The sequence below is a fragment of the Myotis yumanensis genome, unplaced genomic scaffold, assembly GCF_028538775.1.
Source record: "Myotis yumanensis isolate MYYU_CA2020_CCGP unplaced genomic scaffold, mMyoYum1.0.hap1 SCAF_13, whole genome shotgun sequence".
Classification (NCBI taxonomy): domain Eukaryota; kingdom Metazoa; phylum Chordata; class Mammalia; order Chiroptera; family Vespertilionidae; genus Myotis; species Myotis yumanensis.
In genome coordinates, this window is record NW_027223764.1 from 40770203 (window position 1) to 40783634 (window position 13432).

Sequence of the window (13432 nt, forward strand, 5' to 3'; positions counted from 1 at the left end):
TCATGTACCCATTGCCCAGCTCCAACTATTCAGATTTGTTTTGTCTGTATTCAGTCCCACACTCCCATTAGATTATATAGGGGGGGTATCCAGACGTAAAATTTCATCCATAAAAATTATGTATCGCCCTGGCTGGTTTTGCTTAATGGATAGAGCGTTGGCCTGTGGATTGAAGGGTCCCAGGTTCGATTTTGGTCAAGGGCACATGCCCAGGGTTGCTGGCTAGATCCCCAGTAGGGGGCGTGCAGGAGGCAGCTTATCAATGATTCTCTCTCATCATTGATGTTTCTATCTCTCTCCCTCTGCCTCTCTGAAATCAATAAAAAAATAAAGTAAGAAAAGGTTTTCCATGCTTAAGTTCTTTGGAAACTAAGTTAACCTCTGGGTAAGGAACAATAATCAGGTTAATTCTTCCTTTTGAGATGTATTGAAGTCAAGTAAAAGTTTGATTTCTTATTTTTATAGTACAGTTATGTGCTGCATAACATTTCGGTCAGCAACACACCTCATATACAACAGTGGTATACCATAAACCTCAGTGTGTAGTAGGCTATACCATCGAGGTTTGTGTAGCGCACACTATGATGTTTGCACAACAGAATTCCCTAACGATGCATTTCTTAGAACATTTGCCCATCATTAAGCAGCGCACACTGTAAAATGATTAATGCTTTTTTGAAAAAGAGGAACATTAAACAATATGAATAGTCAAAATGGTATTCTTACATAGCTATTAATCTAAAGATGTCTAATAAAGCCTTCAAGACTTATTTTACTCTTTTTCTTTGTTTTTTAAATATTTGGTATAAGTGAGATATATTCTTTCTCCAAAGGTATCATTTAAAGGATGTGATTGTTGGAAAAATTTACTTCTTATTAGTAAGAATAAAAATCCAACACATGGAGTTACAACTGATCAAAAAAGAGATCACAGGAATTGGTAAGTTGAAAAAGTATTTGAATGAAAATTCCTGTTTAGTTGAAATTTTAAAATCTTAAAATCTTATTTGAACATAAAATTTATATTAGATATTAACTTTGATACTTAATATTGCTGGCAGTAAGTCGTTTGTTTTTTTAAAATTTGATTTTTGAATACAGTACCCCCTTATCCATGGGTGATACATTTTAACTAATTAATTAACTAGTTAATTATTGTTAATCCTTGCCTGAGGATATTTTCCATTGATTTTTAGAGAGAGTGGAAAGGAGGAAGGGGGGAAAGAGAGGGAGAGAGAAAGAGACATCAGTGGGAGAGAAACAAATTGATTGGTTGCCTCCTGAACATACCCTCGCTGGGGCTGGGGATTGAACCAGCAACCCAGGCATGTACCCTTGACCGGGAATTGAACCCACCACACTCCTTTGGTGCAGGAGTTGACGCTCTAACCAGTGACCAACACTGGCCAGTGGCTAGGGCAGTGATGGCGAACCTATGACATGCGTGTCAGAGGTGACACACGAACTCATTTTTTTGGTTGATTTTTCTTTGTTAAATGGCATTTAAATATATAAAATAAATATCAAAAATATAAGTCTTTGTTTTCCTGTGGTTGCAAATATCAAAAGATTTCTCTATGTGACACGGCACCAGAGTTAAATTAGGGTTTTTCAAAATGCTGACACTCCAAGCTCAAAAGGTTCTCCATCACTGGGCTAGGGGATACATTTGAAGACCGAAGTGGATGCCTGAAACTACAGATAGTACTGAATCCTATATATACTTTGTTTTTTTTTCTATGTGTACAGATTTATGGTAAAGTTTAATTTGTAAGTTAGGCATAGTAAGAGATGAACGATAAAAAAGAACAATTATAACATTATACTAGTACTATATAATAAAGTTATGTGAATGTGTCTCTCTTAGAATGTCTTACTGGACTGTATTTACCTTTCTTGTGATCTTGTGAGATGCTGCAGTGCCTGTGTGATGGGATGAAGTGAGCTGAATGTTGTAGGCATGGTGACATAGTGTTAGGTACTGTAAGGGTTACTTGAATACAAGCACTGCAACACCAGGCACTACCTGTGTGTGTGTGTATGTGTACTAAGTGCCGAACAGGCAGCTTACATAGCGTGGATACAGTGGACAAAAGAATGATTCATGTCCCAGGCAGAATGGAGCGGGACTGCACGAGATTTCATCACGTTACTCAGAACAGCGAGCAATTGAAAACATGAATTGTTTATTTCTGGAATTGTCCATTTAATATTTTTGGACCATGGTTGGCTGCAGGTAACTAAAAACAAATTCACATGGTTCAAAAATAAAGTATAAGACACTATACAGTAAAAAATGTCCTATTTTTGTACTTTAGCTGCTCATAGGTAATACATTTATAAGTTTTTAAATCCTTCTAGACTTCCTTTTTGCCCAGCATTTTATCGTAGCAGCAGTGGTAGCAGCTGCTCTTCTGGTTTTGCTATGCAGCCCAAGGACAAGAAAAAGAAGAAAGATGCTAGAGAGTAGGCCAAGAAAGACAAATCTGGGGGCAAGGCCAAAAGAAATGGTCCAAAGGCAAAGTTCGGGCCAAGCTCAATAACCTAGTCTTGTTGACAAAGCGACATATGACAAATTCTGTAAGGAAGTTATAAGCCCACTGTTATCTCTTAAAAGACTGAAGATCCAGGGTTCCTTGGCCAGGGCAGCCCTTAAGGAGCTCCTTAGTAAAGGACTTATTAAACTAGTTTCCCGCCCTGGCCAGGCACTCAGAGCATCATCATCCCAATAAGCAAAGGTTGCAGGTTTGATGTCCCGTCAGGGCACATACAAAGAGCAATCAATGAATGCATAAATAAGTAGAACAGCAAATCGATGTCTCAGTCTCCTCCCTCCCTCCCACCCCCCTCCCTCCCTTCCTCCTCTCCCTCCCCCATCTCCTCTTTATAAAAATCAATAGCACAAACAATGAACTAGTTTCAGATCACAGCTCAAGTAGTTTACACCAGAAACACCAAAGTTGGGGATGTCCCAGCTGCTGGAAAAGATGCATGAACAACAGGTCCGTCTCACCAGGTGCGAGTTTTGAAAAATAAAACTTAATAAATAATTCCTTCTATTTATGCATATATATGTAAGTTCCTCTGTATTATAGCCCCCCTTTTCAGTTAAATGGTTACATACAGTATAGACTTGCTTTTTCACTTAGTAATGTATCTTTGAGATCTTTCATATCAATACATAAGAAAGAACACTTCATCTTTTTTTATAGTATTCCATTTGATGTATGTACTAGTATTTAACCACTCTGCTATTGGTATGCATACAGGTGGTTTCCAGTCTTATGTTATTACAAAAAGTGCTTCAGTTAATAATGTCATTTTGCCTGTATGTGTATATGTGTGTGTAAGATAAAATCCTAGAAGTGGGATTGCTATTTCAAAGATTATATTCATTTTTAATTTTGATACACAATACCAGTTTGTCCTCTTTAGGGTTTGTAACAATTTGCATCTACCAGCAATGAATGTAGGGAGTGGCTCTTTTTCCTCTATTCTTACCAGCACAAGGTTATAACATTTTTAGCTGATCTGATGGCTAGGGGGAAGAAGTTTTCCACTGTTATTTGAATTTAACTTTCTCATTCTGGGTGAGGGTGAGCATCTTTTCATGTGTATAAAAGCCTTTTGTATTTGTTCTATAAACTGCCTATCCATATCCTTTGCCCCATCTCCATTGGATTACTAGTCTTTTTGTATTTATAGAAACTATATATTAGGGAAATCAATATCTTTTTCTGTTAAGAGCAGAAAAAAAAAATTTCTCCAGATTGTCTTGCTATGGTGCTTTATGCCATGTAGAAGTTCTTGATATTTATTTAGTTTATTAGTTTTTCTTCTTATGGACTCTGGGTTTTGTGACAGTTTGTCCTTTTTCACACTGAGGTTCTAAGAATAATTTTCTTAGCTTGATTTTACTAAAATAATACATTATAGTTTAGGGATTTTGTTTAAATTTTTAAATCATTTGGAATTTGTCTTGATGTAAGATATGAAGTATGGATCCAACTTTACTTTTTCTAGATGGCTGACCAGTTGTCCCCATATCATTTATTGGTTCATAAATTGCCTTTTAATTTTGTTTAGTATATAGATTTAGTTTGTCCCCTATAGCTCTGTTGGTTTTTTAGCTGAAAATAATTTTAGGTAACACTTTTTAAGAATGTATAATTGGTAATCATAATGATAAACATTTATGATTTCTTAATCTCTATGTTTCACTTGCTCATAAAAGTTACAGTGATTTAAAGACATTAAAACTAAACTTCAGGTTCCCATTTGTTGTTTCAAAAATTGTTTATTGAAACATTTTTTCTGAGTATAAAAATTGTTTGATTCATAGTCATAATCCAGAACAGACTTTAGTCTTTGCATGTGTGGCTCAGTGGTTGAGGGTCGACCTATGAGCCAGGAGGTCAAGGTTCGATCCTGGGTTTGATTCCTGTCAGGCTACATGCCCGGGTTGCAGGTTGTGGGCTCGATCCCCTGGTGGGAAACGTGCTGGGGGTCACGTAAGAGGCAGCCGATGGATGATTCTCACCATTGATGTTTCTATCCCTCTCCCTTCCTCTCTTTCTAAACAATAAAAAAAACCATATAATTTCAAAACATAAAAGAACTATATGTCAATCAGGTATTCAGTATATTTTGTTTATGTTAAAGTTAACTTTAACTGCAAGGGAAAGACAGTTTGGGTGTTGCAGAGAAAACTAGCAAGTCAATGGTTAGTTCTGATGTGGGTTGCTAGTTTCCAATTTATCAGGTTTTGGAACCTATAGAAGGAACTCTGTGAAGAAGATTCTTGCACTGTATATTAGGGAAGAAGGGAGTGAAACATTCAGTTGAGTGTTAAGTATGTTACATGTAGAGCAGAAAATAGAAAAGAATGGTCAAGCCTGGCTGGCATGGCTCAGTGGTTGAGCATCAACTTATGAACCAGGAAGTCACGGTTTGATTCCTGGTCAGGGCACATGTCCCGGGTTGTGGGCTCAATCCCTAGTGTAGTGTGTGCAGGAGGCTGCCGATCAATGACTCTCTCTTATCGTTTTTTTTTTTTTTTTTAAATTTTTATTTTTCGCTAAAAGTATTACAAAGGGTATTACGTAAGTGTCCTTTTTCCCCCCCGCCCTTGACAAGCCCCTGCCCTCCCTTACCCCCCAGTGTCTTATGTCCATTAGTTATGGTTATTCTCTCTTATCATTGATGTTTCTGTCTCTCTCTTCCTCCTTTCCTCTCCTCTGAAATCAATTTTTAAAAAAAAAGAATGGTCAACATTTTCACAAAATAGAAAGATAAATTAGTACTAAAATAATGTAGTAGGAAAATGAGAAGAACTGGAAATTATATTATGAAAATATTTAATACCATTTACATTATTGCACTAGGACCCAGTACCACAACAGAAACAGAAACAATTGCTAAATATGAAATAATGGATGGTGCACCAGTCAAAGGTAACACTTTACATTTGTTTCTTTTGTGTTATAGGTAGTGCAAACAGCAGTGTTCATGACAGTTTTGTTTGAAAGTATTTATGTAGTATAAGAATCTTTGTGAATTCTTAAAATGATTTTCTTTAATGATGGTTTTTAAGATCATCTTTGTATATATACTGAGAAGACTATAATAGTACTTTGTAGTCTGAAATAAGGTTTAATTTTTTTACTGTTTAAATTTAGAATTTAGAAGGCATGTATATCTTCTCTATTTCTGAATTTGTAAATTTTTATTGTATTCTGTTATAATAGTTCATCTCTGTAAATCTTTTTTATTCTTGCTGAACATAAGGTGAAATATAGGTGAGCATTAATTCCTGTGGGATTCTAGAGTCCTTATAGCCCCCAAGAAAATAAGCAGTTCCATTACTAGATAATCTTCAGTGTGTAAAATAATAAAGCCAATGTTTATCATTTTAAATGTATGCCTTTGGCTTTTTCTAACTCTGTTAGTAATTACTTAAAAAAGTAGCTATTGTGCCAACCACTCCCAGGTGCTCTAAAGTTCCATGCCACCTTTGAGTTGGGTGGTGGTATTCCTTATGTCACAGATGAAACCAAGATGCAGAGAGGTTAAAAAAACCTGTTACAGGTGATATAGTGTAGGGGAGGCAGAACTTTACTTCTACCCATCTTAGATTTTTAGCTGGGACTGTTGAACAAAAAGATTACTAAGAGAAGAACAGAGAGTTTGTTTAATGTATGCAGTGCACATTGTGCAGGAGAAACCTCAGCAAAAGGTAACTCAAAGCGGTGGCTTAGAATTTCAGTGTATATAGCATCTTCAGAAGGACAGTAAATTTGGACAGCAATGACTAGACAAAGAAAAGTAAGTTTCAGGCTTCTAAGGGTGGCAAACTGTGGGAGTGTAAATACATGGGAGGAAACTGATGATTCCTTTGGTGCCACCCCTGGGCTGATGAATCTGTCTCCAGTAAAAGGAAAATTTGTATCCTGCCTTTAGGCAGAAAAAGGGGGAGGCATTTCTGCTTTTGCTGCTTCTTAGCCTTTGGCTCAAAATAACGTCAGAGGCATATTTTGTGGTGACATATTCTGGTTTCCTTCAGTAGCTAATCATTGTAGAGTTGGAGTTTGAGCCCAGTCCTTTCTGACTCCAAGCCCCATGTGTGTGTGCTGTTATATTATGCAATATTCCTTTGTAAAATTTCAGAAGCCACACATTTTTATGTAAAATGATGGGTTTTATATCTCAGGAAATAGATGTGTACAAGAAATGTATTATATAAAAAGATTCCAAACAATATGCAAACAGTTACCCTAGGAAGAGAGAAGCCATGAGAATCTGAATAGCAACCTTTTTTTTTGTTTGTTTTTGGTAGTGAAGGAATGTCATCATTCTGAACATATATGTTGCTTTGGATAAATTAGTAATAAGTATGCAAGAATTTACACACATGACTAGAAATTACGGTAAACTTCGTGAAAGCAGAAGATAACAAAACCACTAAAGCAGCACTTACCTGCTGGCACTGTTCTAAGCCTTTTACATCTAGTGTTAACCCATACAGTCCTAACAAATTCTCTATAAGATGGGTGTTATTTGGTTCCCCATTTCACATATGAGGAACTCAAAACAGAATTGTTAAGTAATTTGATGAAGGTCATGCAGCCAGTAGACTGTAGAGTTGGGATTAGAATTCAGGCATTCTGGCTTCAGAACAGTGGTTCTCACCTAGGGGCAGTTTTACCACTATCACCCCTCCCTACTCATTACCCCCACCCCTAGGAGATTTGCCAATACTTGGAGACAGTTTTGGTTGTCACACTTGGGAAATGCTGCTGGAATCTTGTGGGTAGAGGCCAGGGATGCTGCTAAACCTCTTACAGTGCATAGGACCTTACCCACACCAAAGACTTAACAAGCTCAAAATGTTAATAGTGCCAAGGCTGAGAAACCCTGGTTTAAAGTTTTACTTAGGCTGCCCATTCAGGAATGGAAGCATTGGTATCTTCTCTATAAAGATTAGTTTTAGTTATGTGACTATATTTAATAATCTTTTAGAATTTAATGGAAATTGCTTTTCTTTCAGGTGAATCAATTCCAATAAGACTATTTTTAGCGGGATATGACCCAACTCCAACAATGAGAGATGTGAACAAAAAATTTTCAGTAAGGTACTTTTTGAATCTGGTCCTTGTTGATGAGGAAGACAGAAGGTACTTCAAGCAGCAGGTATGGTGCTACCAAGGCTGGTATTTTGTTCACTGGCAGTTATAAAAACACCTGGACTAACTCATTTTTCTAAGTTATTTTATACTGAGCAAGTGGGTTAATAATAAGTAAGTGAAAACCTGAGAGTATAAGGAAGTAGCGTGAATGGAATTGTATTGTGGAGAATAGATCTCGTCCCAGTCGTTCTGCAAGCCTCTGGAATGGGCTACAGTTTAGCAGGACTTTTATTTTTCTCAGGAGTTTTGTTTTTTATAAAAGCAATACCTGCTATTTGTAAAAATAAAATAAAACAGGCAATAAAGAACAAATTGAAGTAAAGGTCATCAAAAATTCCACATTTGTTGTGATTAATATTCCAGACAAAATTGTGCATGTGTTTAGATCACATAAAGCATGTTCTTTACTTTTTCACTCAGCAGTGTCTTGAATATTTTTTATTAACATTTTTAATGACTGAATTAACTTGATGGATTTTTGGGGTTTCCCTTACTTTCTTATTAATTCTATTATAAATGTCCATGAGATGACCCAAATGTAATACTTTTTTATATAAAATGTTTATCACAAAACTTGTTCTCATTTCAAAATCAAAGCCTTTGGTGGATTTTGAATGAAGATTATGATTAGAATTTTTAAAAAATATATTTTTATTGATTTCAGAGAGGAAGGGAAAGGGAGAGAGAGATAGAAACATCAATGATGAGAGAGAATCATTGATTGGCTGCCTCCTTCACATCCCCCTTACTGGGGATTGAGCCCACAACCCGGGCACGTACCTTGACCAGAATCGAACCTGGGACCCTTCATTCTGAAGGCCGATGATCTATCCACTGAGCCAAACCAGCTAGGACTGTAATTAGAATTTTAAAAAATATATATTTTTATTGATTTCAGAGAGGAAGAGAGAGGAAGACAGATAGAGAAACATCAATGATGAGAATCACTGATCAGCTGCCTCCTGCATGCCCCCACTGGGGATCAAGCCTGCAATCCCGGCTTGTTCTCTGACTGGGAGTTGAAGAATGACCTCCTGGTTCATAGGTTCAACCACTGAACCACACAGGCCAGGCTTGAATTTTTTTTTTTGTATTCTGAACCAGATTAATAAGTATTTGCATGTCAGTTGAGTGTTCAAAACTAATTAGAAATTATTTTGTGCTGAGTACTATGAAGAATACAAAAACTACCTTTTATATAAACATGCATTAGCCTCAAGGTTCTTACATTGCACATATGTGGGAAAACAAATTATGTAAGTTAAATAACAGAAAACTTAATAGTTTGACAGTAATTTAGAAGACAAAATTTATTCCATTCCACATACTGTGTAATTAAACATAGGTAATTTAAATTTTAAAATAGATTACATGAAATTTACAATTTCCAAATCAGTTGTGGCTCTGCTGAGTAAGTATATTGCTTCCCATGGACCTTCATTTGGATGTTTAAATTCTGATGTTGGTTAAAAAAACCCCAAAACAGCCTGTCATGGCTTTATGCAGAAAACAATTTTAGGAATTCAGAAGAGAAGAGCTCTCAGGATAGATTGGTTAGGGTATGATTTAGATAGGCTGAGGCATAGAGTGTTAAAGAATATATAGGGGAAGATAAAGGCAAGCTTATTTGGAGTGTGTTGGAGGCAGAGAGTAACTCAGTTTGGCTGGTGGGGGATGGGGATCTAGAGAGGAAGGGAGTGATGTTGGTACATTGGATAAAGGTTTTGGAGGACCTTGAAAGCCTGCTTGGAGGTTGTCCTGTAGGCACTGAGAACTATTGAAGAGCAATCCAAGCACTGTTTTAGATTAATCTGATAGTGATAGGAAGGATGAGTTAGAAAGGAGCCTCAGGCAAGTGAGGCATTGATCTACCAAAAGGTATTTTAGTATCTAAGATTGAAATGACAGGGCTTGAACTTGGATAAGGACTGTGGAACAGCAAACCAAAGAACAGATTTATTCTTTAAATCAGTAGTAGCTAGAATTTTGTGCCAGATTGGATTGGTGGTGGTGGTGTGCATGCGTGCTGGTGGGGGCAGAGTTGGCAGAAAGGACATTCCAAGATTAGAACTATAAGAAAGTAGGTCAATCAGGGCTTTAGTAGGGACAGATTTCATTTTGTTTTGGTTAAAATAGAAATGGCAGCATTTTCATGATGAAAATTTAAGGCATAATATGAGAACATTGATTTGTTGGCATCTTGTATTTCTTTTACTAGGAGATCATTTTGTGGAGAAAAGCTCCTGAAAAACTGAGGAAACAGAGAACAAACTTTCACCAGCGATTTGAATCACCAGAATCACAGGCATCTCCTGAACAGCCTGAAATGTGAACTGAATAGGAGAAAAAAATAAAAATAAAAACTCTTAGAACCGTTGAGATTAAGTTCAGTTGATTAAAGATGGTTGCAGCATGAAGCGGGGGAAGGCCAAAAGTCCATGTATAATAGTCTTCCTTTATCTTACAGCGCTGCATTTATTTTATGATATAACTAAATATTCTTACATGTACTACATTTAAAAAAGCGCTTTCTTTGAAACACTGGAACTTTCTTAAGCTGCCGTTTTGTTTTTTTTTTACTGCACACTTTGATGGTAAGCACTCATATATGCATCAGTATAAACATTAAAGATTTTCATGAGTAGGCTGGTATTTGTAATTTTGCTTTCTTTATGCATAATGTTGATTGTAAACCAATTTCTTCTCCTTTTTCATGCCAATAATTACCTCTTATACATGCAAAATTAAATATTTTGTGTTCAAATAAAATTGGAAAACCTGAGTGGCCCTTACATCCTACAGAGATTTAAAACATGGCATCTTAATATTTTTGAGTACTACATTTATGTTCTTATATGTGTATTTGAGAAATGCAAATGGAATGTTTCACTGTAGGTGCTTCTGAGTCTACCATTCCAAAGCTTCCTGAATTTTATTCTTTGAAGTCTTCTGTGGTAAGCATTAATTTTTTCCTTGCAGAAATTATGCGGCATGTCATTACAGCCTTTTCTTTTTTCTGTCCTGCGAAGTAACCATTCTGCTACTACTATCCAGCAGGTACGCTGTGTGTTTTCTGCAATGTGGAGTTGAGTCTATGTTGGCATTTAGAATTTGTTAAAACTCTATAATTTTTCTGTTAATACTTTGAAAAAAAATTTTTTTAATTTAAGGAATCTTTTTACCACATATATGCAAATATAATTTTCTTGAATTCATTAATATTCTCTTCCCTTTGAAGGGGAGAATTTGAGGATGGGGGTGATTCAGGTGGACCTGTTAATAAGCATATAGTTATCCAGATCTGGGACAATATCATTTTTGTTAAATTGGAACTTGGGCTCGTTCAAACTCAATTTTAAATTTCACCCACTCTGTCTGAATTCAAGTAATTTGTTCAAAGTCTGTAAAAAAGCTGCAGTCATGTGCCTAAGGTCTGATCTCAGACACACTAAATGTGGGGTGTAGGAACTAAAACAACGAAGCCTGTTGTGTGAAACTACTCCACATATGATTCATTGGTTTTTGTACCAATATATTTTATACACTTCAGTGCAAGTCTTGTGAGTTAACCTTACTTTATGAGTAAGCTAATTAATCCAAATTACATTTCTTTAAACTTGTTTTACTACAATGGCACTTTGATAAAATGGTCAGTAACCAGCTTCTTTTCTGGCAAAAGGTTCCATGTACCATGCGCTGGAGCATCTGTTTTAACTGTGGATATATGTAAATGGTCATATTTCCCTTTCATGTAAGTGCCTGTTCAGAGTTTCAAAATTTAAAAATGCCAAATATTCTCATGGTCACTTGCATGAAGTAATCTAGAAAATATTCACAGAAAATTTGAAAACCAATTGTATTTATCCAGCCTCAAATCATGTGACCATGATGTATAATAAAGAATTTGAAACAGATACTGAACTTGCTTTAAATGATTAAAATAATTATTTTCTCAGATCTCTTCTCATTGTCAGATTGCTCAACAGTTCAGGAAGCTATAATTATGAAAATTTAAATTTTTCATAAATACTGCCGGTTTCCATTTTAAATAGCTACATAAAGTTGTTAATTAGGTGGCTTAAAACACTGTCAAATGGAGAAATTGGATAACCAATGGGTCCGGGCTGCCTCCACTACTTGAGCCAATTAAGCAGAGACAGGGTTGAATCATATATGAGCGTTTATTCCAATACTGCTGGCAGTATGGGAGAGCAGCAGGTCACGTACAAAAGTCTCCTCTGCCCCTCCCCATAAGCCAGCTACTTATATTGGGTAGAAGGACAAAGATTACTTGGGAAAGTAGAAATCACAGGATGGGAAGTAGGCAAGGTATAATGGTTACAGGTTGTGCAACTTTCAGCCAGGTTAGAATGTGCTTTCTTTAATCAAAACAGGACAATCACAGTTAACAGCATGATTAACATTTCTTACAGCTAGTCTCCACTATTCTGTTTCTGCCCCTAACAATAGGATGCTTACTCACTTTGCTTGACTTTGTAGCAGAACCAATTTGAAAAATAAAAATTTGAATTTAGGACTTGGTGAATTGAGTAAAAAGCTTGCCAGTTAATCTGAGGTAAACTGGAAAAGAAATTTGTGTTTTCATAGAGTACAATTTCTAATCCAGAGGTTCTCAATCCTGGCTGCATGTTTGTTTTTAAATATATTTTCATTGATTTTAGAGAGGAAGGGAGAGGAAGAAATAGAAACATCAATGATGCACACCGGCTACTGGGGATCGAGTCTGCAAACTGGCCATGTGCCCTGACTGGAATGGAACCCGGGCAGGCCGATGGACTATCCACTGACCCAAACCGGCTAGGGCCTGACTGCATGTTTCAATCACTTAAGTAGTTTTTGAAAATAACCATGCCAGATCCTACCCAGACCACTAAAATCAGAATTTCAGGGGCCTGGACGTAAGCATTAAAAAGAGCTACCCAGACCATTGTCTGAACCATTTAAATAGTTATTTTTCTCACAAGTGAAGAGTTTTCATTGTTTTGAATTGGGGAGGAAAACCTTTAACATCTGTTTGGGAGCCTGCTAATGAAACTGACAGACAAATTAGCAGGGGAAAAAAACAGATTTGAGTATAAGGGAATTTATGAAAATGTGACTTAAAAGGTTGGTTAAATTTGGGGCTTAAATATCTAATTGATAAGGGAAAAGGGGGGTAAAGGACACTTACAAATAATTTCTTAGTATTTGGGGGGAGAAAGGACATGGAAAAGCAAATGACTTTAGGAAAAATACAGGGGTTCTTAGGAAAATGATGGTAGATAGGATAGTTTTGTGCCAGATTCTATTTAGGTCTGTCTGGTGCTGAGTTAATCTCCCCTGCTTGCTCCCCAAAGAGATTTATGATAAGAGTCTTTTGGGAGGCTCTGCTTTTAGGCAGATAGGGACTTCAGAAACTCAAATATTTAAAACTTTTATGCTACAGTGGCATATTCTGGAACCCTTTAGTATGGATGAAGTAGTTGGAATACTCAATTCTAATTACTATGTGAGTCAGTAGTCTTCTATTATGTTCCTTTTATATTCAGCTGAATCTGTTGACTATAGTATATAAAGGAAATCTTCAGGGGCTTTTACTAGTCTGGATTGGAATGTAACATTTTTTAAGTTTCCAATTACACAAAAGCATAGTGAAGAAAATGCATCATTAAATATGTATAATGCATCCTTTCTTAGGCTCGCCAATGAGCATAATTCTTAGGTCACTCCCCTACCTAAAATCATAG

The 13432-nt window shown here is 36.3% G+C and overlaps 1 protein-coding gene across 2 annotated transcripts in view; it reads left to right on the forward strand.

Annotated features, from left to right (window-relative positions):
* The window catches only part of VPS26A (VPS26 retromer complex component A), a 33842-nt gene extending 22245 nt beyond the window's left edge, over window positions 1-11597 (forward strand). For both annotated transcript variants that reach the window (XM_070432888.1, XM_070432889.1), the window contains 4 exons: window positions 834-940; window positions 5385-5453; window positions 7547-7689; window positions 9904-11597. In XM_070432888.1, coding sequence (XP_070288989.1) covers window positions 834-940; window positions 5385-5453; window positions 7547-7689; window positions 9904-10017 — 433 coding nt within the window. In that variant the 3' untranslated portion in view covers window positions 10018-11597. The remainder of the gene's footprint in view (window positions 1-833; window positions 941-5384; window positions 5454-7546; window positions 7690-9903) is intronic.
* The last annotated feature ends 1835 nt before the right edge of the window (window positions 11598-13432 follow it).